General features: G+C 55.0%; 2 protein-coding genes across 2 annotated transcripts in view; both read left to right on the top strand.

Annotated features, from left to right (window-relative positions):
- The window catches only part of Eeig1 (estrogen-induced osteoclastogenesis regulator 1), a 32,517-nt gene extending 10,615 nt beyond the window's left edge, over positions 1 to 21,902 (top strand). Inside the window, exons 3-12 of the mRNA XM_078048309.1 lie at positions 10,622 to 10,742; positions 10,968 to 10,997; positions 13,141 to 13,257; positions 15,080 to 15,126; positions 15,270 to 15,427; positions 16,773 to 16,877; positions 16,969 to 17,164; positions 17,600 to 17,721; positions 17,815 to 17,884; positions 19,280 to 21,902. Of these exons, the coding sequence (XP_077904435.1) occupies positions 10,622 to 10,742; positions 10,968 to 10,997; positions 13,141 to 13,257; positions 15,080 to 15,126; positions 15,270 to 15,427; positions 16,773 to 16,877; positions 16,969 to 17,164; positions 17,600 to 17,721; positions 17,815 to 17,884; positions 19,280 to 19,325 (1,012 nt within the window). The 3' untranslated portion in view covers positions 19,326 to 21,902. The remainder of the gene's footprint in view (positions 1 to 10,621; positions 10,743 to 10,967; positions 10,998 to 13,140; positions 13,258 to 15,079; positions 15,127 to 15,269; positions 15,428 to 16,772; positions 16,878 to 16,968; positions 17,165 to 17,599; positions 17,722 to 17,814; positions 17,885 to 19,279) is intronic.
- A 152-nt stretch (positions 21,903 to 22,054) lies between these two features.
- Dpm2 (dolichyl-phosphate mannosyltransferase subunit 2, regulatory) lies at positions 22,055 to 26,482 on the top strand. Its single transcript, XM_005321009.5, has 4 exons — positions 22,055 to 23,862; positions 24,153 to 24,242; positions 25,033 to 25,135; positions 25,850 to 26,482. Exons 1-4 carry the CDS (start codon positions 23,860 to 23,862, stop codon positions 25,906 to 25,908), a joined length of 255 nt encoding a protein of 84 aa, XP_005321066.1. The 5' UTR covers positions 22,055 to 23,859; the 3' UTR covers positions 25,909 to 26,482.
- The last annotated feature ends 107 nt before the right edge of the window (positions 26,483 to 26,589 follow it).

Genomic DNA, 26,589 nt, shown 5'->3' with positions numbered 1-26,589 from the left:
GATGTGGAGTGAATAACAGAGGCAGGGACTGGCCATTTTCAGAGAATCAGGTATCCACAGAGAAGGTGGAAAATGGTGAGTAAGGCCCTTGTGGTCCTGCCTGACCCTGAGCCTTTTGTCCTGTGGTTAGAATCCCTGGGAGCTGCTAAGAAAGACTGGAAAAACAGGTCTGAGTTGGTGTCAGACTGTGAAGAAAAGCAGTCCCTACTTGTTTGTTTCATGGTCACCTGAGAAATCTCAGGAGCCACAGGGAGGTTGTGGATCAGTGGGAACACCTGGTGGCAGAACCAACGGTGGAGATGATTCTTGACTGCAGAGAGGTGGGGAGAGCCCAGCTGGAAAGCTGCTGCCTGGGAGTGGCGCAGGAAGGTGTTGGGCAGCCCTGTGGAGCAGCCGGGGGAGGCTCTTATGTGGCCAGCAGATATTCCTGGGTACCTACTGTGTGCAGGGAACTGGTGTTGGGACAGGGGAGGTAGTTGAACACAGCAGGGGCCCTGCCTCTGGGACCTTTGCTCTGGGGGACTGGCTCTGCTCTCACCATTTTTTGACTCAGGCCCAGAAGAGGAAGCTCACATGTAGAGGGGGTGCCCTCAGAATGGGCCACGTTGGAGGATGGGGTGCAGAGGACAGAGGTACCCTCAGGACCCGAGTCCAGTCCTTCAGGGAACCAGGCCCGGGAATGGGAATCCTCCCTTCTCTCTCTCCCCCTGTGTCCTCTGGTGAATCAAATACCACCCAAGGGTGAGTCAGCCAGGAGCGCCTGCATGTGCCTGGGCCACCCGCCCAGCCAGCTTGGTTGGAGGCCTGGGAAGACGACCAGATCACTGGTCCTGGGGCAGGGAAGGGGACTGGCTCAGGGGCTCTGCGTGCTGCCTGGAGCTCCACATCCCTTTCTGTGGTTACTGCTGAAGGGCTAGGCCCTGCCCCAAAGGAGAAAAAATTTATTTAGCACTCCTGTTTCAGAGGTCCCAGTTCATAGATGGCTGAATCCATTCTTTTGGGCCCAAGGTAAGGCAGAGCATCAAGGCAGAAGGATTTGGCAGAGGAAAGCAACTAGGAACATGGCACCAGGAAGCAGAGTTTATATTTTGTCCTCACCAGGACAAAATGTACACCCCAAAGGAATGCCCCTAGGGACCCACCTCCCCCAGCCCCAGCCTCCCTGCCTACAGTTACCATCCAGTCGAACTCTGTTGAACTCTATCGGGGATTAATGCATGGATTAGGTTCTGGCTCTCCTAACCCTATCTTTTCACCTCTAAATTTTCTTGCATTGTCCCACACATGAACTTTTGGGGCATACCTCACATCTAAACCATAACAGGTGCACACTCTGTGCTTGGTAACAACTGCACAAGACAGGGACAGGGTGATGAAAGAGGCCCAGAGAGGTCAAGTGTCCACTGGGTGGCAAAGCCTGATCTTGGACCCCAGTGTCTCTGTCTTCCCATGCCTCTGTGGTGGGCCTGCTGAGCATCTGACAGGCTGAGGAAGGGCAGTCGCCTACCAGGTTCAGCACTGTAGCTCTCTGTGTTGCAGTCGAGGGTCCTGGAGAGGAGGTCGCTACCCAGACCAGTGTGATGGTTGTTGTGTCTTCACTTGAATTCCTGGGGCCTCTGGCCTCGTTCAGTCCTGGAGGTCCATGGGGGTCTAGGATCAGACAGATGGGTTCAGATCACAGACTCTACCATCCAGGAGACCTTACATAGGTGACTTCACCACCTGTGACCTCAGATTTCTAGCCTGTGACATGGGAGCGATGGGCTGTGGATTTGGGGAGGTCAAGCATGGCACGCTCTTGGTTTAGTGCCTGACTTGTAGCAAGTGCCCAGCAATGGGAAGCTGATCTTGGGCACTTTGCTAAACCAGCCTATGGGGAGCATTCCCTCACATCTCCCTGCAACCTGGATCGACCTCACTTGTTCCCCAGCACCAGTGGGTCTTGCTGGGTTTGGTCCAGGTCATATCCCACCAACCCTGCATTCTGACCCAGTGAACATCTCTCACTCAGCATGAGCCTGTTTTCAGAGGCCAGTGTGACAGATAACTCATGCTGCTGTAAGACAGTTTCCTGAGAATGGCTCCATTCTCAGCAGATTTCTCAGGGATTCTGCAGCATGGGGACTGGGAGTGCAGACCACCTGTCACCTCAGTGTGATCTGTGGCAAGTGCCTGCACTCCCTGTTGATGTCCTCATCTGTGAAGTAGAAGCAGGAAGTCAATGCTTGAGAAGCACCCAGCACACAGTAAAATGCCCAGGAGTCAGGAGCCAGGCTGGGCCACACTGGTGGTAGGGGTACCTTTGCTCAGGTCAAAGCCAGCTGTTTACTTTTTTTTTTTTTTTTCTTTTTTCTGTGCTGAAGATTGAACCTAGGGCCTTGTGCTTGTCAGGCAGATGCTTTACCACTGAGCCACACCCCAACCTAGCATTTTACTTTGGGACCCTTCACTTGCTGTCCCTTGTGGGTTGCTCTTGAAAGAGGAGCAACCCCTGGCATCAGTTGAGAATCACATTCACAGATTGGAGCCTGGACAACAGTGCTAGTCGGCCAGGTGTGGGGGCACACACCTGTAATCCCCAGTAACCTGGGAAGAGGATCACAAATCGAGGCCAGCTTCAAAAATTTAGTGAGGTCTTAAGCAACTTAGCAAGATCCTGCCTCAAAATAAAAAATAAAAAGGACTCTGGGGGCAGAAGACAGAGCATGGAGGCTGCTTGCCTGTGTCTGTAAAGCAGGGTTGCTGGCACCTGCCTGTGCTGGCTATTTGAAGACCATTCTCAAGGTTATTTGGCTGGAGAGCATCAGGATTCAAGCCCAGGTGGTTTGACTCCAGAATCCTTACTTTTAACCCTGTTCATCCAACCCCCTGCAAGCCTGAGTGGCTGACCCATCTCTCACCCCTCGTCTGTCTTGGGGTTTGCAAAGCCTCAGTGTGCTGTCCATTCCGCTTGTTTGGTCACTTGCTGCTGCCAGCTTCCACTCCCTGCCCATCTGTCAATCCCTCAGCCATTGTTAAGGAGTGAAGAAGGCAGCGTGGGGCTCCAGAGGGCTCCTTTGAGCGCTCCAGCATCAGGCCCCAAGGGGTTTGGCTTCTAGGAACTTCTTGCTGTCTCACTGCGGGAGGAGGGGCTGGCCGGGCCAGAACTTTTAACAAGCTGCTTCCCATGCACGTGGCCCTGAACTCCTGGCAAAGGCCAGAGCTGCTGGGCTGCCACGTTGGCTCTTCCGCCTCGCAGCCTCTGGACGGACGCCTTGGCTGGTCCTCCGGGTGGGCTCCTCCCCAGGCGGCTGCGCTCTTCTCCTTGGGGAAGCACTGGCACATGTTGTGGATTTGAATAGTTTACTTTTTGACTCTCGCTGCCCGGCCTGGGCTACTTTCCTCAGCCAGGACCTGGCTTGCGTCCGTCACTGCAGCCGCTTGCTCCTCCAGGAACTCGGCCAACTCCAGGATCTGTTTGCTGGGAGTAGGCAGGGCCCAGGATGGGTGGCTGCATGACAGAGGAGGGACTCACACGATGGAGCTTGCTAGGTGACCCTCATTACCATTATTATTAATGGGACCAGCCTTCCTAGGGACCCAGGAGCACAGCTGGGACTGGGCAGTCCCTGGTGCTCTCACAGGTCTCATGGCTGCCAGGTCCCCCACCAGAATCACCTGAGGGCTTGTTTGAAGTGTCTTCCAAGGCCTCAACGGGGGGTGATTTGGCAGTGTCTGGAGACGTTCCTGGTCATACGTGGAGCTGTGCCACAGGCAGGTGCTACTAAACATCCCACAATGCACAGGGCAGCTCCTCAAAGAGGAGCTCCGTCCCAGAGTCTACCGTTGGGACCGGGCCTGCTGGGAGTTGGGAGTCTTCATCTGTGAGAAGCTAGCGGATCTGTTCATGCTCCCTGAGTCTGAGTGGCCCACCCTGCTGGCCCCACTCCACTCTTGCTTGCGAGGTTGAGCACGTGCTCTTGCCTGGCAGGGCCCCATGCCAAGCACACTGGTGGTGAGAGTGCTGGGCTGACGGTGCTGCAGCTGGAGAGGTGAAGTGCTAGGCGGTGGTAGGGTAGCTCCATCATGAGGGCTGGGCTCCCCACTAGTCCCTGGGGTTCCCTCTGCTGGGCTTTCTGCTCCTTCTGTGACCACCAGTCACCACTGCACTTGAGCTCTAACTCAAAGAAGAAGCCTCATGGGCCCATTGGTGCCTGGCAGTCTGTGCCCAGGAAGTAGCTCCTATGGCATTGACCCCTTGTTATCCGCATGGTGACACCCACCCAGGGCCAAGGCTCTGGAGTCTTGTTGTACTTACTGGTGCTGCAGCTGCTGAGGACGTGGCAGAGAGCTGACCTTGGCAAACCGTGGAGCCTTAAATCCAAGGTGGCCCTTACTAGGAGGCCCAAATTTCACCATTTGAGAAGCTGAGACTGGTAACTCACTGCAGTCTGACCTGTCCCCCCTCACAGCTTCTGAGACCTCTTCATAGCCTTTGGTTGCTGGGAGCCTGGGGCCTGCATCCCCCTCCTCCAGACATCCACTTAACTTTCCTGCTGTCAAGAGCAGTTGACTCAGGGAAATGGAAAGGAGGAGTCTGGGAGTCTGAGGGTGGGCTGCTTTAGGCAGCATCCAGCCCTGGTGTGTAACTTTGGACCTCCCCTCCCCCTTTGGACCTCAGCCTTTTCATCAGTAAAATGGGAACAATAGCGGCACGTCTTAACAGGACTGCAGGTATCCATTGGTCATGTGATAAATGAAGAAGGAGCTCAGGCACAGGATGCTTCAGTGTTGGTGGCTGAGGGGAGGCCAAGGGGAGCGTGCTCCGAGCAGGCCCTGCCCAGGGAGAGCACACAGCTCTGGCTTTACTCTCTCCTGGGTTCTGGGGAGAGAAGCAGTTGCAATAAAGACAGGAGATGTGGTCCCTATCTGCATGGGGCCCTGATGGTGGCCCACGACCCTCCCTGGTCTCCTGATACCCAGTGAGGAGGATGCTTTGAAGATGTGGCCACAAAGATACTGTTTTGGCAGAATTCTTTGTATCTTGGGCAAGCCTTGTAGAAAGGAGCCTGGACGTGACACCATAGAGTCACCCAAGGGCCCCGTGTAGTACAGGGAGACCACCCTTCAAGACACCTCGAGGCTCACAGAGATGGGGCTTCCCTAGACCTTCCAGGCAGTCTGGTCCTGTTCTTGGCCTTCTCTCAGCTCTGCGGAGAGCCACCTCCTTCCTTCTGGATCTTTCCTGTCCTCTTCCTGCTAGCTGGAACATCTTTCTCCCAGATCTTCATCCAGCCCCCCTCAGACTTAAGGTCCCTGGACATCACTTGACATCACTGCCACCGGAGCAGCCCCATTCCTGCTCTGCTGGTGTTCTCTGTCCTCTGTCAGAGACTGTAGCAGCTGCCTCCCCACTTGACCCTGGCTCTCCAGGAGGTGTGCCCACATCACGCCCTACACCCTCAACGAGCATCCACAGCAGGTTTCTATGGGTGCGTCATGGAGAGCCAGCTTAGCAGCTGGGTCCAGGTTCCAGGAGAGTGGGGAGGTTCTGAGGATATCCGCTGGTGGGGATCCACTCTGTTTCAGGGCAGCTCAGAAATAGCTGGGTTCTGCCTCTGCCACGGTCACAGAGGCTGCAGCTGAGGGAGGGCTCGCCCTGTCTTGCTGGGATTTGCACGTCTAATTGTGTGTCTTATAGCTAAAAAAGAAACCAGTCTCTCTAATTACCTGTCCCCAGCTGTGGGAACTGGGAAGCACGCCCTAAACCCTGACTGGTGGGGCCAACTGGCAGTGCCTCGGCAGGGGGTGGCCCAGGACTCAGGCTGCTGGTACTTCACGCTTTGCTTATACCCTGCCTTCCTACCCTCATCCTATCGTCTTCTTTTTCAATTTAAATTCAATTAACTGGGCACAACTCTTGGGACCAAACGAAGGTGGCATCCCTCACCTGCACCACAGACCTGATGAGCTGCCACCTTCCTTCTGTCCTTTGTCCCCTTACACCAGTGTCAATAAGCTATGTCTGGGGAGCCAGGAGTCCAGGGTTCTGGGCCTCCCTGGGCCGAAATGATCTCTTCCTCTGGGCTTTGGTTTTGTCATTTTATTTTACTCATTTATTTAGTACTAGGATTGAATCCAGGGCCTTGTGCAACCTGAGATTTTGTCATTTTAAAATTGCATTTCTGGCTGGACGTGTGGCACACACCTGTAATCCCAGCCACCCAGGAGGCTAAGGCAGGAGGATTGCAAGTTCAAGGCCAACCTCAGCAACTTAGCAAGGCCTTAAGCAACTTAATGAGACCCTGTCTCAAAATAAAAAGGGCTGGGGATATGGCTCAGCAGTTAAGTGTCCCTGGGTTCAATCTCTGATCCCATCCATCTCCCAAAAAAAAGAAAAAAGAAAAAAAATTTGCATTTCTGAGCCCCATTAGTAGGGCAGGCAGGGGGATGCACACTGGCTTGTTTTTCCTAATAACCGTCTTATTACTGAGTTTTCTCCACAGCTCCTCATTTGCTTAGTTATTTCACACCTTCGCTCTTTCCAAGCTAGTGAGCTCACTGCACCCTCCACCACCACCACCCCCCTCACTGGGGACACATGTTGGGTGCCACTGTGCCTGGCCAACAGTGTTCCGGGCAGGCCGAGTCTATGCAGTGCCATGTGGACATCTCCAGTTTTCTCTGTGCACATGGACATTTGTACTGTCACTTAAAAAATGTGGGACGCTTCTGCATTTTGTTTGAACTGCGATGGCTGTCCTTCCCTGTTGGTGAGCAGACCGCCACCCTCCTCCCCCTTCTTTCTGGCACTTGCTCACTTGACCCCGCTGAGTGGTCAGTCCCCTGTTGCACGTTTGGCTTTTTCCTCAGATGTGAACGTGAACCCTCCATCTGTGGCCACTGCTGCACAGGCGGTGCTCCCGGTTCCCAGTGCCTTCACACGGTCCCTTTGTAAGATTGGGATTGAGCCCCCCCTCGGATCTCCTTTCCCACCCCTCTGTCCCTTGCTCCCTCTGTACCAGCCACTCAGGCCACTCAGGCCCCTCACGGCTCCACAGTGGCAGCAGGCGTCCTGCCTGAGGGCCTTTGCACTCCTGTTCCTCAGCCAGGATTGCTTTCCCGGTCTCACTGCAGCTCTGGGCTCCGCCGTGATGTTCCTGCTCAGACCTTCCCTGGCCACCTTCTCTCATGTCCCCCTTGCCTGGGCACTGCCCACTTCTGTTCCAAGTTCCCTTCCCCCATGGCACTTGCCACCCTTGGGCATGTGCCAGCGCGTGAAGGCAAGACTCTGCCTGCTGTTTACTACTTGTGTCTTAGGGTTTTGGGTGCCTGGCATGCAGTGGGTGCTTCATAAAAGGTTCTGAGTGAATCAGGTCTCAGGCTTCCTCAGCCCGACCTGGCCAGCTCCCTCCCTCTGCAGGGACCCTGGGTCTGATGGGAGCCTGTGCTGTCCTGGTGGCAGCTGTGGCTTTAGGGCTGTGACCCAGGCCCTGGGCAAAGATGGGCTGGGGTCCAGATGGCTCTGTTGCCCACAGCTCTGGGATTTGGGGTGGGCTGCGGAGCATTGGCGCCTCCCTTTCCTCATGTGAAACTTGGGCCAGGAAGAGTCACCTGTCGTTGAAGTGGGGGGCGGGGGGCACAGAGGCCTCCAGGAAGAGGCCGCCCCTGTGGCATTTATCTTACCTTGCTGTGACCCCGGGGTGGGCCAGGGTGAGGCTGCCGTTTTCTTCCCGTGGGAGTGGTGGCATCTAATAGGCCATTGTTTAGAGTCAGGACAGAGGCCCCACACTAATCCTGAGGCCCTACCCAGGCTCACCTTCCTGCAGAAGGAGGGGACACGCCTGTCACCTGAGCCTGGAAGGTCTCCCTGTGGCTTTCCCAGGCCTGACCTGGAAGGGCTGACAGGAACCACACATGGGCCTGGGGCCTCCTGACCTGGCGTTCCCATGGCAGTGGACGTCTGAGCACTACCTCACCTCCCCTGGCTGTTTGAACAGCCTCCAGCACTGCCCGCAGGGTGGGTGAGGCCTGAGGTCTGCCTGAGCTGGCCACTCCCGCCTCCCTCTCTTCAGGCTTGAGCTTGGCTCTTCGGCTCTGTTCTGTCTTTGCTCCTCTGCCTCCCTTCTGTGTCTGCTCTCAGCCTCAGCCTAAGCCATAGTCCATGGGGCAAGTAGTCACTTCCAATGAGATCCTGCATCCTCACTGTGACCCTGGAGGTCCAGTAGGACCTCACCCCATTCTCCCTTACCCGTCTCCCTGCTGGCCTCTCTCCAGCTGCCTGCTTCTGTGCTTGTTTCTACCTCAGGGCCTTTGTACTTGCTGTTCACACTCACACCCTCCCTCACTGTGGGCCTTGCTCGAACGTCACTGCCATAAAGGCCATCACCAGCCACCTACCTGAAGTAGCAGCCACTACCTTGAATTTCTGCCCAGCACCCACCTTCCCTGTACTGTCCTCCCTGTTTCTACTTGACCCACCATATATATTTTTAGGGGTAGGGGAACAGTTCTATTGAGAGATAATCCACACACCATACAATTCACCCATTTAAAGCGCATAACCCAGTGGGGGTTTTTGATTTTGTTTCAGGTGCTGGGGTGAACCCGGGGCCTCAGGCATGCCATTCCCAGCCTGCAGTCCAGTGGTGTTTTTGTTTTTGTTTTTTTGGCACTAGGGATTGAGCCCAGGGGTGCTTAACCACTGAGCCACATCCCCAGCCCTTTTTATTTTTTATTTAGGGCCTCACTAAATTGCTGAGGCTTGTGATCCTCTTGCCTCAGCCTCCTGAGTCTCTGGATTACAGGTATGCATATGTGGGGTTTTTTTTATGCTGCTGGGGACTGAACCCAGGGCCTTGTGCATGCGAGGCAAGCACTCTACCAACTGAGCTGAATCCCCAGCCTTTCAGTGGTTTTTAACATTCACAGGTTATGCCGTCATCACTATGTCATTCACAGAACCTTTTCGTCACTCCGTCAAGAAACCCTATGTCCATTAACTGTCACTCATCTCCCCAACTCTCCAAGCCCTGGCAACCCCCAGTTTCCTTTCTGCCATGGATTTACCCTCTAGGCATCTCACAGAAATGAGACCTTGTGCTGTTGCCCCTGTGTCTGCTCTAGCCATTCACTGTTGACGTTTCCAAGGGTAACAGCGGTGCAGCATGTGACGTGCTTCATTTCTCTTTATTGCCCACTAATATTCCATCATGTGACTGGACCACGAGTTATTTATCCGTTCGCCCACTGATGGCCATCTGGATTGCTTTCTCTTTTTGGCTGCTGTGGCCACTTATGTGCTAGTCTTTGTGGACATGGGTTTCATTTCTGTTGCTGTGTACCTAGGAGTGGAATTGTTGGATCAATTGGTGACTCTGTGTTCAACCTTTTGAGGAATTATGAGCCAGTTTCCAGATGGACGTGGCTGGGTGTCTCAGGGACATAGCAGGGTACTGTTGGCCCCATGAGCCTGTGGGGCCTGCCCACCTGGCTCTCCTGGGCTCTGGGCCTATGAGCCAATTCCTGGTTCTAGCCCTGCCCCTCTGCCTGTCGGTCTCGGGGCTGTGATCTTGGGTGGGGGCCTTAGTGCCCTCAGAGCAAGCTCGGGGCTCAGAGGATGCCTCTCTGCCGCGCTGACTCTCCACCCTCAGGCCCCATCAGGTGGCTAACCTGAGCTCCTCGGGTCACCCAGGGTGCAGAGAGGTCACTTCCTCAGCTGTCTGCTTGGCCATCCGGTTAGGTGGGATGAGCCGAGATATGGTCTCTCACCCCACCCCCACCCTTCCGCAGCCACCCTTTCCTGAGCACAGGTTCTGCCGGGTGGATGGGATGAGGCCAGGCAGGCTCACGGGCTCCTGCTGCCCCCACAGCAGCTGGCCCAGCTCGGCTCAGTGGCTCCCATCGCTCTGATTCCCCAGTAAAGGGTGCTGGGTCTGCCTGTGTGGCTGTGCTCCTGGGCCTAGGAGGGACTCGGGGGACGGCCAAACCCCAGTCAGTTCCGGGAAGCCGGGGACCTGGAGCTGGGTGGCTTGTGTTCCGTTCTGCTCTGCTCTTGTCGGCGCTGGGCCTCTGGAGGGGGTCACAGCTCTGGGGCACCTGGGTCCTGGAGTCGGCTGATAGTGGTCAGGAGAGTTGGGCCTGTCTGCACTCCAGGCAGGCACAGTGACCGTGGCCTTTTTGTTTTGCAGTTGTGGATGAGCAGCCTGCCTCTATTTTATTTTGATGTGACGTGAATGCTCGAACCCAGGGCCTCACCTGTGCTAGGCAGGAGCTCTGCCACTTAGCTGAGCCCCCGCCCGCGGCCATGGCTTCTCAGTTTTCTGGACAGTGCCAGGCACGCCACATGAGCAGCGGCCCACAGGGGTAGTCGTTGGATGTTGCTGCTGCTGTTACCAGTGGCGAAGAGGGGCTGGCAGGACCAGGCTGAGGGCCAGTTCACCTGGGGTGTTCCCCTGGCGAAAGCCTGGAAGTCTGATGTGGGCCACGGGAGGTGGCCAGCAGGAGCCTGGCAATTCTTGTGAAAATACCGTCACTTGTGATACAAAGTGGGAAGTGAGGGTTCTCTCCCTCCGCTGGTACAGGCCCCCTAGTGTGGACCCTGCCCAGCTGTCTCACACTCACTGTCTGGCCTGGTCTGCAGGGAGGAGGTACAGGAGAACTGCGTGCGCTGGCGGAAGAGGTTCACCTTCGTGTGTAAGATGAGCGCCAACCCAGCCACGGGCCTGCTGGACCCTTGCGTGTTCCGTGTGTCTGTGCGCAAGGTGAGGCTGGGCTCCGGGGCCCTGGGCCTGGGAACCCAGGGCCGCGGGTGGGGGTGACTTTTCTGGTGGCTTTAGGCCCCTCCCTGACACCCCTCAAGGGGAAAATGTGGGGACCTGCCTTGCCCTCTTCCTCCCTGGCACACAAATTTGGGGGGGATCTGGGGAGACCTGTGAGGTGCCTAGAGTTCCGTTCACCCTGTTGCTTGTGTCTCCCTCCCTGTGTAGGAGCTGAAAGGTGGGAAGGCTTATTCTAAGGTAAGAGGAACTGTGTGAAGGGTGGTGGGATGGGCTGGGGTAGCACTGGATGGGCCTACGAGAAATTTCCAGAAGGATTTCTAGCCCTCTCTCTGCTCCAAACAGGAGACACTCAGCCCTACATGAAATGGAGTGTTGTTTTTGTTTTTTTTTTTTTTTGTGTGTGTGTGTGTGGAGAGGGTACTGGGGATTAAACCTAGGGGTGCAAACAACTTGCAGGTTCATAGAATGATCCCCCTCCTCTTTCCTTCTCCACCTCACCACTGGGGGTGGTTAGGATCTTTCTGACCTTTTTCTTTTCTGTTATTGTGGTGCTGGGGGTGGAACCTGGGGCCTCATGCTTGCTAAGCAAGTGCTTTCTACCATGGACCTATACTCTCAGACCTTTTAAGGAAAAACATGAAAGAAGTATTTTACATATTGAATAAGTAAAAACATACATTTTATGTAGAGAACTATAAAATGAGTGTCTCTACATGTATTCATGTGCCTGAAAGCAATATGACTTTATAAATACACGAACCCTATAGCTTGGGGTTTTTACTTGCAGTGCATCCTGGGCATCTTTTCTTGTCATCGCAGATTTCTGTGCTTTCTAGTGGCAGCAGCTCCCTTTGCAGGGCTGGCCACAGCTGACTGAGCCAGGCTCAGTCCTGGCATCTGTGTTGTTTGGGCTCTCACAGACGGTGCACAGCTCAGCCCTGCGTAGTGAAGGCCTTTCTGCTGGGAAAGTGGGAGAAGACGGCTGGCTCTGAATAAGCCTGCTCTGCCCTCAGCCCTTTCTGTGGGAACTTCCTGCCCACCTCCCCGGGTGGGGAGCTCTCAGCTTACCCTCTGTGGCTCTTAGGTGGCCAGCCCAACAGCAGCAGCGTGGGCTTTGTCATCAGGCAGGAGGGGACGCACCTTTGCCTCGCCTCTCCCCCTGCATGAAGCCTGTAGAAGCTGAGTTCTCCCGGTTCTCCACCTGCAGAGCTCCAAACCCTGTGGGCTGCCCTGGCACAGAGGGCAGGGTAGCTGGAACCAGCTGTGGAAGGAGCTGTTAGAGTGGACATTTCTCCCCTACTGATTTATTTGGGTGAGGACAGCTACCCACCTAGGAAAGAAGCCACCAGCAAACAACCAGGAACATATTGAGGGGTGCTGATGGGATCCCAGCTCGGCAGAAACTGCCCCTCCTTTTGCAGTAGGGTGTTTCCCACCACTCAGCAGTGCACCAGTCACTGGGGACGACACAGAGCCTAGGGCAGTGTTGCTGATCAGGCCTAGCTCCTGTACTGTCCCTGCCAGTCAAGCCGTGTGTCCCTGATGAAGTCACTTTTGTCCCTGAATTTAGTCTCTTTATCTTTAAAATGGGGGTCCCTCTGTGAGCCAGTGGCAGAGCTGGCTCCAGTGACCTGATTCTGGAGCCTGTGCCTCCAGACACTGCAGTAGACACTTCTATGTAGCTGGTATCCAGTAAATGTCCCCAATAGGCTAGGTTGTCCCTGATGTCCCCAAGCCCTGCACCCTGCACTTCAGCCTCAGTTTCCCCCACAGTCACCAGATGAGGCTTGTGTCTAGCTCACAGCCTCCTGAGCTTTCCTTCACTCCCTTCCCATCCCTGCTCCTCACTTCCACTCGGCGTTGAGCAGTCCCCGTCTGACCCTGGACTCTGCCCACCGGCCCCACTTCCCTGGAGATCCTGCCCACTCCACAGAGGGTCCCTTCCTCTGTTCCCAGGCCCCCTTGTGGGGTGCCCCTTCACCCCCCCTGCCGAGTTCCCACGGGCCTCCCCTCCTCCCGCTCCCACTCTCCTGGCAGCTCTCGACAGCACAGCCTTGTTTCCCAGGGAACAATGTGTCTGTGTCACAGACAACAATGTCCTTTCATCTCGGGCGTGCTGGCCTCAGTGCACACTGGGACGCGGCACAAAGGGTGCTTTGTGCCACTCAGGGATGTGAGCTCCTGGCTTTGCCACGTCGGTGCTGCCGACCCAGGGTCCAGTGCCTGGGTGCCAGTTACGCAACAGTTTCTGAGGGCCATGGGGTAGCCCCGGGACTGTGCCTGCCCTCCCCTCCTCCACCTCTGCAAGTTAACCCTTGCGGAGGTCTGCTGCCTGTGCCCACACTCTGCAGCCTCCCACACGCTTCTCTTCCCCTCCCAGCTGGGCTTCGCCGACCTGAACCTAGCTGAGTTTGCGGGCTCAGGCTCCACAGTGCGCTGCTGCCTGCTGGAGGGATACGACACCAAGAACACCCGCCAGGACAACTCCATCCTCAAGGTACCAGGGACCCTGCTGCCTCTCGCATCCCTCCCAGGATGGACCTGACTCCCAGCAGAATCCTCCAGAGGGTTATTAAAATACAGGTTCTTGGGGCTGGGTGCAGCTCAGTTGCCTGGTTCCTGCCTGGCATGCATGAGGCCCTGGGCTTAACCCCTAGCCCAGGGATTGGGGCATTATGTGGGCCCTGGGATCAGGACCTCAGCTTTGCCATCTGTGGTGGGTGGATGGACCCAGCAGCCTGAGGGTTTGGCAAGCATGTTCACCAAGTCAGCCTTGTGCTGAGTGCTTGCCGCCTCCTATCTCACGACTGGTTGAAGCCCCAGGTGTGTGCAGGAGGAGGAGAGTTGAAATATAAGTCCCATCATTTGCCCCTCTGGTACTTGACCCCCAAAACATTGCCTGAGGTCTGAGGGGGGCTTGGTGGGAGAGCATTTGCCTAGCCTGCGAAAACATGAGGCACTAGTTTCCATCAGCAAAACACACACACACACACACACACACACACACACACACACACACACACACACACACACCAATTTGCCCTGCCTGACTGAGGCAGCCTGGCTCCTGTTGGAGTGGGGGGGTAGAATCCGTGTCCTGATCCATGTGCACCGGGAAGCCTGCTCCGACTGCTGGCCGTGTACAGTGGCCAGGACAGCTCCCACCCTTTGGGCAGCTGCCTCTTTGGCCTCTTGGGAAGAGAGATGTCTGGATGGCCACTACCAGCACACTCTTCCTCCCTCTCCACACCTTTCTACCTGGTTGAGAAGACGGGCTCATCCTAACCCCACCCCAAGAGCTGACCCAGGAGGAGCCAGCTGCGCCCTGTGCACAACTGGGCATGAGATGGTGGCAGGGGTTCCAGAGGTACCAGGAGAAGTCCAGGCTGGCTGTACTGGAGCCAGGCCTTTCAACCTCCCCAGTAGTAAGCCTGTGCACCCTCAGCCAGAACAGGTCAAGGGAGCCTGGGGTCAAGTGGCCTGGGATCCAAGGACATCTCCCTGACATCCCATCTGCAAGGTCTTAGGCAGTCACTTCCCCCAGTCTTTTTTTTTTTTTTTTTTTTTTTTAAACTCGGGGCTTTCGCCTGCTTTATAGGCCACTATGGTGACTGAGTGAACAACCCATAAAAACACTAAGCCCAAGCCAGGTGTCTGGTATATGCCTGTCATCCCCGTAATGTGGAGGTTGAGACGGGATCACAAGTTCAGTGCCAGCCCCAGCAACTTAGTGAGACCCTGTCTCAAGATAAGAATTGGAAAGGCTATTGCCTGTCTTTGCCCAAGTGGATATCCAGTTCCTAACTGGCTTCATGCTTTACATTCATTGGACTGTTCCAGCTGCCGCCTGCCTGGTGGACCCTGTGAGCATCCCCCAGACCCATGAGGGGCTCTGTGAGACCTCTTCCCACTCTTGTCGTGGTGGGCTCTCCCTCACACAGCTGGGCACTGCAGATGGGTGTGAATGTGGCCCAGCCCTGGAGGAGCTCCGTGTCTGGTCATAATTTAATTTTCATTTTTATTGATGCATTATGGTGTAGTCAGTGGAGGGATTTGTTGTGACACAGTAGTCCGTGTACACAATAGCTAGTCATAATTTAAGATAAGAGGAGCCGACTTACACACTCCCTGCAGTGCCCAGCCGAGCGGACCCATCTCGCGGCATCTCCCCACCCGCCAGGCAGGCCTCAGGATCCACTGCAGCCTCCACGCAGGAAACGGGTGCTCGGTGTGGGCAGGTGCTTCGCCATAGCCCCAGCCGTGCAGGAGGAGCAGGAGGCTGCTGGGCAGCACGGCTGACCCCTCCCCTCTTCCCATAGGTCACCATTGGTATGTTCCTGCTCTCTGGAGACCCCTGCTTCAAGACGTGAGTGCTGGCCTGGCTGTAGGAGGGGTGGGAGCTCAGGGGATGAGGGGACGGGGACTCTTCCCTCCTCCAGGCCCTGAGGCTCCTGTCTCCATCTAATCCTGAGAGGGGGCACCCTGGTCATACCTATCTGTCCTTCCAAGGCCACCCTCCACTGCCAAGTCCATCTCCATCCCAGGCCAGGACTCCTCCCTGCAGCTGACGTGTAAAGGTGGCGGGACCAGCAGCGGTGGCGGCAGCAGCACCAACTCCCTGACAGGGTCCCGGCCCTCCAAGGCCCGACCCACCATCCTGGGTTCAGGTACCGTTTCCCCACCTCCCACCCCTCCCCTACCCAGGACCCAGGCTTTTACCTCAGCAGCGCCCTGGGGGAGACGGCGCTGGAAAAGGTTGTGGTGGACGGTGTTTGTCTGCCCTGCTTCCACAGACGGCCTAAGCACTGACTGCGCTGGCCACAGTGCTGGGGCCTGCACCACTAGAGGGTGCAGTGTCCCTGCCCTCCTGGCCCTCCAGTCTCAGAGGGAAAATGGGTATTAACCAAACCTTAATAAATCCCAGGCATGTCCACCTGCAGATGTGCTGAATGGGGGGACAAGCCCAGCAGGTGGGATCTGAGTGCCCAGCGAAGGCCTCCCTGAGGAGGGGGCATCTGCACTGTGACCTTGGGTGTGGGACACGGTTTGCCAGGCAGATGAATGTGCTCTTGCCCTCCCCCTTGCTAGGTGAACTTGACTGACCATCACACCTCTTCAGGACCAGTGTCCTCTAAAAAATTGGATTGCTAAAAAAAATAAATAAATAAGTTTGAGGCCAACCTCAGCTACTAAGTGAGACCCTGTCTCAAAATTTAAAAATGAAAAAAAAAAGACTTAGTGACTTAGTTATTGTAATTCATTTTAATGTTTGTGAGTGTCATCCATGTTGCTATGTATTTATCTATAATGTGGTATGTGTATATTAAAGTTTGCATTTCCTAAATAAATAAATAAAAAGTGGGATTGCTAATAGTCACTACATTCCCACAAGAGTAGTTAGAGAGGAGGCTTGCTCCCCTGCCCCACCCTGCTCTCCTTCACCTGACTAGGTCTCCTCCCATACCGCAGCCTCAAGGCCTTTGTCTGTGTCTCCTCTGTGTCTGGAAGACCCTCTCCCTGATGCCCTGTCTGGCTGCCTCCTTGCGTGTGTGATCCAGAGGTCTTGGCATTTAGGCCATCTTCCCAGGGAAGCTTTCCCCTTCCAGCCTGGCCAGGGCCCGCTCCGGATCACTCACTGCAGATAGGAGTAATTGCGGCTCAGTTTTTGCTTTTTTTTTTTTTTTTTTTGTGGTGCCGGTGATTGAACCCAGGGCCTTGTGCATGCAAGGCAAGCCCTCTACCAACTGAGCTGTATCTCCAGCCCCTGTGGCTCAATTTTTGTTCGGCAGCCTTTCTCCTTGCTGGCCAATAGCAGGTGTCCAGTACTAGGAGGTCCCCAACAGCTGTCTATGGAATGAAGGGACCTGAGTTCAGATGGTGACTGTAGGTTGTTGCCACTCCTACTAGATCTTAGTTTCTCGGTCTGTTATGTGGAGATAGGGCACCCCTGTGGAAGGCTGAGTGCGTGGATGATGAGGGGGGCACCTCTGGGTAACCCTGCTTTCCTTCTAGGGCTCCCAGAGGAGCCAGACCAGAACCTGTCCAGCCCCGAGGAAGTGTTCCACTCCGGCCATTCCCGTAACTCCAGCTATGCCAGCCAGCAGTCCAAGATCTCCGGTGAGTGGTGGCCTGGCCCCGCTCCCATGTCTTCCCACATCCCCAGATTCCTCCTAATGACCCTCTCCGTGGCTGTCCTCCTACCTCCCAGGCTATAGCACTGAGCACTCCTGCTCCTCCAGCCTCTCGGACTTGACCCACCGCCGAAACACATCTACCAGCAGTAGTGCCTCTGGGGGCCTCAGCATAGCTGTGGAGGGCGCTGAGGGTGGTGAGCGGGAGCACCGGCCACCTGAGAAGCCACCGAGGCCTCCCAGGCCCCTGCATCTGTCAGACCGCTCATTTCGGTGAGTCCCACTGCTCAGTGCTCCTGGAAGGACAGACCCCTCCCAGTGCCCCCCTCCAGCTCTTACTTCTTCACCTGTTACACAGGACCATCAGGGTCCCCACTTCAGAGGGTTGGGTGGTGACAGTCAACTGCTGATGGTTATAAGGGACATAGCCCCAGGCCTGCAAGCTGCATGTGTGTAGTTAATGTTGTTTATGATTCTATGACTTGGTCAGGAGCATGGTCAGTGGGCCAGAAGACTCTGTGCTCCCTGAGTTGAGCCTTAGATCTTCCAAATACATGTTCTGAGGCCTGGAGTAGGCCAATGTCCTCTTTGTCAAAGCAGCCCTAGGTTGGTGTGAGGGTTAAATGAAATGCAACATGGAATGCAGCTGGAACATTCCAAGTGTCTTGTTGCTGCTCTGACTGATGTGTCTGTCCATCCCCCACCCAGGCGGAAGAAGGACTCAGTGGAAAGCCACCCGACATGGGTGGACGATACACGGATTGATGCAGACGCCATCGTGGAGAAGATCATGCAGAGCCAAGACTTCACGGATGGCAGTAACACTGAGGGTGAGCTTGCCCACATGACTGAGCTGGGGTGATGGCGCCTGCTCTGGGAGTGTCCTCACCCCTACTCAACCTCCATCCTCCTTGTCCCCACAGACAGCAACCTCCGGCTGTTCGTGAGCCGTGATGGATCCACCACTCTGAGTGGCATCCAGCTGGCCAACAGGTAGGGACAAAGGGACAGGGGAAGGGTTGCCCAGCGGCTATGGGTCAGGGTGGTGAGAGCAGTCTGCAGCCCCCTGACCTGGTTTTAAATGCCACCTTGTCACCACAGTGTGACCCTGGGCCAGTCATATTCCTGAGCCTGTTTGCCCATCTACCAGGTGATGTAGACAAACTCTCACCTCTGGTGGGACCCTGGAGGACACTCTCACGATGGGGGCCACTGAGAAACGGTCTAGCACAGGGCTTAGCACACAGCAGAGGCTTAATGCATGTTTATTTTGGACCCTACTTTTCTTCCCCTTCCTGCTAGATCTGGGAACCCATAAAATAATGTTGGCGATGACTCTTTATAACATTGATGACTCTTTTTTAACATTTTTTTAAGTTATTGATAGACCTTTATTTATTTATTTATTTTTATGCAAAGCTAAGGATTGAACCCAGTATGTCACACATGCTAGGCAAGTGCTCTACCACTGAGCCACAACCCCATCCCCAATGACTCTTTAAAGCACCAGCTATATATCAGGCATTTAGCCAGGTGCCAGGGATACAGCCATGAGCAGCAGTGAGAGGAGAGAGGGAAGGGTCAGACTTGTGCAGGAACCCTTCAGTGGTGGAGTGCTCCTCAGGGCTTCGGCTCAGAGCATGTGCCTGGCTTACACCTGCTCACCACGCTTCCTGCATGTAGGGTTGTGCTGAAAATTTTTCTGTGTTCAGTGGAAGAGTGCCCAATTAATATCTGAGTCCAGAGCAGAAGAGACTTAACTAGACAGCCCAGGGCCCAGAACCTGCCATGTTGTGCTGCTCTGCTGACCCCTGCTGGCTTAAGCTTGGAATTACAGTCACCATCTCCCAACAGTCCTCTTGAGTTGCCCTGGGTGGAGTGGGCAAGAAAACTGGGGGCTTCCTTGGAAGTTTGTAAACTCCCCTCCGTAGCCCTCTCTGAAATTGAGGAAACGTGTCTGGGGGGAGATTATGGCAGGTGGCATGCTGTGTCCCAAACGTCCATGACTTACTTCACTGGTGGTTCTGGCCACAGTAGGGAGAAAAGCTGGCTAGGCTCCCTCCATGGCCTTCTAGGCAAACCTCACGAACCTCTGAGCCTTGTTTCATCATCTTTCAAATAAGCCAGGGTGACTGTGAGGATGGGGGCAGCACACAGGGAGCACAAGTGACTGGTGCCCTGGAGAGTCTTGTGCCAGCTCTCTGGCCCCTGCAAACTCTGATACTTAGCATCTCTGTCACCCTGGGCAAGTGACCACATTTCTGAGCTTCAATTTCAGCCCCTCTATAGCTCAGGACTGCCTGCTTCTGAAGCAGCCCCAGGACCTGGCCCAGGGAAGTGCTTATAACTGCAGCATCAAGGGGACATGTCGATCTCTGTTCCCTGCAGGGTCTCCTCTGGGGTCTTTGAGCCAGTGGTGATTGAAAGCCATTGAGGAGCAGGTGAGCCGGCTGAGAATGGCCCTGCCATCTCGGTTATCCAGACCCACAGCATTCCACGAGGAACCTTTCCCTTCAGATCCGCGCCGCATCTCCTCTGTGCCTCATCCATGTACTCTAGCCCACACCTGCCCCCAAGCATAATTCCATTGTCCTCCCATCCTCGAGGGGAGCCTCCTAGCCTATGAAGGCCTGGGCACCACTGTGAATATTCTCTGAACCACTAGAGGGCAGGACAGGCGGGCCCATGCTGCAGAGGAAGACAGAGATGGCCAAGACTGTTCCTGCCAGAGACTGACCTGGCCCCCAGCCAAGGATGCGCAGCAGCTTCTCAACATGTGGAACTGCTGTGGCCAAGGGGCTTCACCCCCTGTGAACTCACATCAGCTTCAGTCAGGCCCCAACAAGGCCTTGCTCCATTGCCTCCATGTCCTCAGGGGACCAGACCACCCCCAGAATCCTGCCACCTGTGACCCGCTGCTTAGTACTTCAGCTGTCCCTTCCCTGTGTCCTGGGGGAACCGCTGGCGGCCTCTTCCTGGGAGCTAAGACCTCAGACCCCACCCGCATTCCAGATGAGAACTCGCCCTCCCCAGTGATGTTCTGCTGCCCTGGCAGCCTGCACTTTGCACATGCTCGTCCCCAGCACGGTCCCATCAGGCCACTCTTCCCCTTCCCCGTGCCACCTTCCCAAGGACTCCTGGGTGCTGCTGCTGTGCAGCCAGAGGCCCTGGGTCAAGCAGCCCGGCTGGAACGGGGCTCTGCCTCTGCTCTCTCTAGCCCAGCTCAGGCCTAAGACCTGTGCGGAGAAAGGCCTGAGCTTATGGTACCCTCTGCCCAGGGCTGGATCCTGAGCAGCTGGCTTTCCTGCGGGAAGGACCGGGGCCCAGCAGGGCTGGGCAAGCACAGTCCCCAGCTGTGCGCTCAGGTCAGCTGGCCCAGGCTGTGGCCCTGCTGGAGAGGTGAGTGGGCTCTGGCTGGAGCTGGCTCCCTGCCAGACAGGTCCCCACCCTCCTCTGTAAGCACCCCCACCTCCAGGTTCAGAAGAGGTCGGGTCCCTCGGGGGCCTGCTTTCCCAGTGGGGAGCAGACTGGCCCTGCCCTTGCCCAAGCCCCTGCTCTCAGCACTTTTGCCTGTGGTCCTTGTACTGGCTTGAAGGAGGGCTCTGGCCGCCTGCCAGGCCCTGGACAGACTTCCCTGCCCCCGAGTCTCTCTTATTTTGTATAAACCCAGCGGGCTGGTGTTCAGTTAGCCCTATAGTTTTTTTTTTTTTCTTCTTCCCTTCCTTTTTCTTTTTTTTTTTCTCTTTATTTTAGTTCTCAGTTCGATGTTTCCTCCTCCTCCAATGAGGGGAGGTGCCTCTGTTCTCTGCCCCCACCTGCTGGCTGGGTCCCAGCAGGACTGTGGAACCAGGTGGGACCAAAGCCAGGGCTCTGGTTCTCTCTGGGTAGGGTGTAGGTGTCCTCCCCAGGTGGGAGGGTCCCTCACCCACTCCCCAGCTGGCAAAAGTTGGGGTTGGGAACTCCCTGGCATTGGGACCAGAGCATTTCTGGGGTTTTTGTTGTCATTGTCTCAATCACCTAATAACTCTTTAGAAAGTGAATGTCAGAAGGTGCCTGCCAGGGTGACAGCATGGGCTCTGGCTGGAGAAGGCTCTGGTCAGCTTGGAGAGTCTTTTCTACCTGGCAGAGACCTGGCACTTTAAAAGGAAGCTGGCTGCACTGTCTCAGATGAGGTGACCCCTAGAAGATGGGGAAGCCTGTGACCTCACCCAGCCCAGGGAAGTGCAGTCAGGGTCTTATTGGGGTCTGATTCAAGGTTCTGGGGCTCTCGGCACAAAACAGCTTTGATGCTGCGGGGGAAGACTCCCCCATACCAGGCGCTCCAGCCCCACACAAGCTAAGGTTTGAGCTGGATGGTCCCCTCAAAAGAAGACAGCCTGCCACCTCCTCCCAGGCCAGCCCCGGGTCAGGGTAACAGGTCTGAGAATTTAACCCTAACCAAATGAAGGCTGGCTAGAGCCAGAGGCCTGGAGCTCTGGCCTCCTCCCCACGAGAGAGCCATTGCTTCAGCCCTCAGGTTCCTTCAAGCTCAGTGAATTCCACCAGGCACCTTCAGTGCCTGCACTTCAAATTCTATATATACAGAGAGAATATATTAGAGATATTTTTGGAAAGGAATTGGTCTGTGCAATGCCAGTCTGGAATCTTCTTGAAAGACAGTTTAACGTTTTTACCAGGAGATTTAAAGAAAATAAAGGTCTACAATATTTTTAAGGTTCTTTATTTTCTAGTCACCCCACAAATGATCTGCCAGGATGGAGAAAGTCCCTGTCTTCCTGTCTCTAGGGAGGAGATGGAGGAGGGCACCATGGGCTGATTTTTTTGTTTGTTTGTTTCTTGTATTTAATCCTCCTTTCTAACAGAATGTTGCCACCACTGCTCTCCATCCTGTGGGCTGTTTGTATCTCTATCCCAGCTTCTGTCATAGAAAATAACATTGTAAGGGGAACTCAGCCTAGTGTCAGTGTCTTGGTTTGGGGGGTGGGGATTAAATATTGCATTTTTTTGTTTATTTTGCTGGTTTTTTTTTTACCTTGCTATTTGCCATTTTGACTTTGGGGTCAAAGACAACATCAGAAGGAAGCTGGGTGTGTTAAGGTGACAGTCCAAGGGTGGGGAAGGCCTAGATGACCAGGTTCTCCAAGACCTGACTGCAATCACAGTTGTCACTTCCTTATTACTACAGATTCCTGGGGAGGAAGCAGGCCCAGGGGGGCAGTTGCCATGCTCACACCTAGTGAAAGCTCTGACATCTGAGCCAGTGGGTTCTGACCAGGCTCTGCAGGTCAGGTGGCCTCAAAGGAGTCTGCCTGAGGGCAAATGATTACCTGGTTCCTCAGTTGCAAATGCAGATGAATGAAAATGTGAGTGTATAACCCAAGCCACAGGAGGTGGCCATCTCTTCCCAGCCTTTCTAAAGCCCCTGAAAGGCCTTGTCTCCAGGCCCCTCACCCTGTTCCTGGGTCCCCAAGCCACAGAGGAGCCCAGTGGGTTAGCAAACTCTGGGAAAGGGTGAAGTCACCCCATGCCTTCAATGAGCTTAGAGGTGGCAGGAAGCCTAGAGGTTTGGGCCAGGCCAAAGGAAGGCAGCCACTAACTGTCCCAAAACATCATTATCTCCATTCCTCAGGGCTGACCCCAATCATGGCCCCTTTAAGCCCCAGAGGGCGATTATCAAGTTCCTTCCCCTATGCAACCCTTGGGAGGGGAAAGTTGTCTCAGGGGCCCCTAAAGACAGTGACAGACCTAAAGGACCCAAGAAGACATTCTGTCCCCAGAGAGTGAGCTATGCCAGATTCCCACCTCATCTATCGCCCAAGCTCCAAGTAGAGATAGCAGAAGCTGGATGAGTCACATCTCCCACTCTGTGCCAAGCCCCATTCTGGGTGCTGGGGATACAGTCATGACCACAGACCCTACCTTCAGTGAGTTCACAGGTAAGCAGGCCCAGGCCATGGAGCAAATCAGCTAATTCAAATACAACAATGTGACAGAAACACATGTCGGGGCACAGAGGAGCCCTTATCTCCAGCTAGAAAAAGCAGCTTCCTGTGGACAGTGTGGCATCTGGTGAGACCTGATGGGTGAGAAGCAGCCACCTCAGGCACTGAAAGCATCAAAGATGATCTGGCCCAATCTCCCCTTGTTCTCAGAGGAAAGCACCTCCAAGACAGGATAGACCTGCCCACAGGGACTGTCAGAAACCTGTGACACCCTGGGCCGTAGGTGCAGCTGATGAAAGGAGGAGTCACCTGGATGGCCAGGAAAGCCAGGCCATAGTGGGTTGAGTGTCCCCCTCTGCAACTGAAATCGAAATCCCAGACTCTCGGAAGACCAAGGCAAGAGGATTGCTAGTTTGAGGTCAGCACTGGCAATTCAGTGGGACCCTCTCTCTAGAAATAAAAAGCGCTGGGGATGTAGCTCAGTGGGAGAACGACCCTAAATTCAGTTCCCACACGGGGGAAAAAAAAAAAAAAGAAACAAAAAAGTCCTCCTCAGTGAACACGCTTTGCACTCCTTCCCTAAGCAGACAAATTAGGGCCTCGGAACCAGGGAGTGGGGTCCCAGGTTCCAACGTCGGAATCGTCACCCACTGCGATTATTATATTTGGAAGACGGGACTTCACACCCGAAACCCCTTCTAGCTCTGGCTTTGGGCCTATGGGATGTTTTAGAGATGGACTTTTTGGAGGAGAGGGTCTGAGAGGAGTGTGGCCACCAACGCAGTCGGAGTTCCCGGCTCGGTTCCACTCCCTGGGGAGATTCGGGAAGCAACCCGCTTTACAATCCTCTTGAACAACTACATTTCCCGACATGCAAAGGGCGGGGGCGGCCGCCCGTCGCGGGTGATATGGGCCTGGGCCGTGCTATGGACTACGACTCCCAGCGTGCTCGGTGGCCCAGGGCCGGAAGGTCCCGGATCCGGAATTGGATGTGGTTCACTGCTCAGGTGGCGGAGCTGGGGGGAAATGGTGAGGCTGAGGCCGGGTGCCTGTTGGGTCGGAGGCGTCTGGGGGTGGGACTGGGGGGTGCTCGGGAGCGGAGGCTTGGGCACTCGGAGCCGGATTGCTCTCTCCTGGCCCGTGTACGGGTGAAAATGCTGAAGCCCGGCGGGAGCGCCTGGAGATGATGCAGAATCCGCCACTCTGTACAGCTGTTGAGTGAATGAGAAGTTTAGAGCGTAAATTGGCCGCGATGCCTCTTCCAGTAGTGCACCTAAATGGATAGTCGCTTCGTCTTCTGAGCCCTCCCTTTTCTCCAGGCCACAGGGACAGACCAGGTGGTGGGACTCGGTCTTGTTGCTGTTAGCCTGATCATCTTCACCTACTATACCGCCTGGGTGATCCTCTTGGTATGTCTGCCTCCTCCGCCCTCGGCTCACCTTCCCCATCCCTGGATCTTGAAGTCTACCCCTTACACCATGTGAGCAGCTGCTACGTGCCAGGCACTATGCGGGGTGCTTTACTTGCCTTATGTCATGAAATCTCCAGAAAGCACTAAGAAGGTGCTAGTGGGGTCTGCATTTTGTAGATGATAAAGATGAGGCCCAAAGAGAAAGATCTGGCCCAAGTTTGCCTGGCTACACTTGGAAGGTTGCACAACATTGGGAAGCCCTGATCCGGGTTTGCTTTGCTTTTGAGGGGGGTTCTGCACTTCCTTTAGCCGGCTGGCTCCTGAGTATATTGAGAAACCATGGGTTTTATGAGGACTTTAGGGGGGTTTTGTTTTGTTTTCATATGGAAAAATCTGCTTAATAAGTGCAGTGTGTTTGGAAGACAAACTCATAACTTGATATCCTGTAGAGAAAAAATATTAGTAAAAAACGACCTGGGAACCCAGACTGGGAATTTCTGGTGAGGCCTGTAGCTAGACTCTCTTAGGGCAGGTCCTTTGTCTTCTGTTCACTGCTGGCTCCCCAGCACTAACCTAGCGCAGGCACTGAGCAAGTGCTCAGCAAACAACTTTTAAAGGAAGGATCAGAGGAAGGAAATGGCAACACCCAAAATGCTATCATCTTAAAGAAAAGCAAATGCTGTCCCAATGCTCTGAATGGAGTCAGTCCTTTGGAGGAGATGGGATGTTTGGGCTTGGGGGCTGGGCAGGGTGAGCAGTGCTCATCAGAGCTCTGCCCCTCATACCAGCCATTCATCGACAATGAGCATGTCATCCACAAGTTCTTCCTCCCTCGAGCGTATGCTGTTGCCATCCCCCTGGCCGCGGGTCTCTTGCTGCTCCTGTTTGTGGGTAAGTCATCAGCCCCAATCCTGGGAAGGATGTCACCCTTTGCCACCACCCTCTCCTACCCTTGGCATGCTTTCACACTTTGGCTATTATTATTGTACATCTTCTTGAGGCTTCTGGACCCCTACTTTCCCTGAGGTTTCTAGGCCACAACTCGGTAACTTTTCTGGTCTTCCAATGCCTCAGGCTCTTGCGACTAAGGGCTTGTCTCCCTTTTCCTCTCCCCTCCGCCATCATCACTTGGCTCACACCTCAGTCACTTCCCACCCTCTTGTTGCCCTGGATCATAGATCCTCTTTACCTCTCATGGCTTCCTTGGGAAAGGAACTGTGTCTTCAGCACCAGCACAGGCTGTGACACTGAGTTGGTGCTTTAGAGTCAATCAACAGATGACTGGACAATGGGATTAATGAGCCGGTGGGTGGTGGGCAGGTAGTAGGAGGGCAGGGGCATGAATAGGGGAGTAACACATGGACCTCGTTGGCCATGGAATCTAAAGCACTAAATGGAGCTAGCATCTTACCTGTGGCGGGCACTCACCGTGACTGTTGAATGGATGAGTGGATTTGTGGTTTGATGAACGGGAAGGATCATGAGCAGCTGGCTTGGGGGTGGTTGGGCAGGGAAATGACTCTCCATGTGGTCATTTCACCCTGCCCTGGCCTCCCAGCACCACCAGCATGGTATCAGCTGGTCTCTCTGGTCCGTACATTCCAGGATTATTCATCACCTATATTATGCTGAAGAACCAGAGGGTGACCAAGAAGGCTCAGTGAAGGCCCAACAGAGAGGAGGCTGCCGGCATCTTCTCTCCATCCATCCCCTCCAGAGCAGGGACCAAGGGTCAGAGCCTGTAGGACAGTCCAGGCGAGGCAGCCCTCTTAGGGATGGAGCTGCTCAGGCAGACCAAGCCTCTCTTGCTCACTCTTCCAGAAGCCAGGAGGAGGGAGAAAGACCTGGAAGCCTCCCTTTCATTCCCTTCTGTCTTAGGGCCTGCCCGCCTCACTCTCAGACTGTCCCTTTTCCCTCTGGGTTCCACCTCCTTGCTCAGTTTCCCTGCAGTCACATGCTGATGACGTGGGACTTAGCAGAGTGTGAGGAAGCACATGGCCTCTCCCCGTGTCCCCTGAGCATTGCTGCTCCCCAAAGGCAGCTTCTGAGTCGGACACAGCCCAGACCCCACAAGGACATCTGGACCTGGAAAGCCCTAGGGAAAGCCTGAAGACCCCAGGGCACTGGGACACATTAAGGCAGCCACCCCAGGCCCCCAGGCCATGTTTACCTAGGACGAGCAGGCTCCTGGCCCAGAGTGGCCTGTTTGGGAGAACTCAACAATAAATGTTGATGGTATGTTTGTCTCTCTGTCTTCCTTGAACAGGGGAGCGGGGATGGAGGGGCTTGGAGCTGGTCCTACATTGGTCTCTAATCAGGAGACCCGGGTTTGTGCTGTGCCTGCT

Source organism: Ictidomys tridecemlineatus, chromosome 4, assembly GCF_052094955.1.
Source record: "Ictidomys tridecemlineatus isolate mIctTri1 chromosome 4, mIctTri1.hap1, whole genome shotgun sequence".
NCBI classification, from domain to species: domain Eukaryota; kingdom Metazoa; phylum Chordata; class Mammalia; order Rodentia; family Sciuridae; genus Ictidomys; species Ictidomys tridecemlineatus.
The sequence above is the reverse complement of the archived record's forward strand: the minus strand, read 5'-3'. Positions and strand labels throughout refer to the sequence as shown.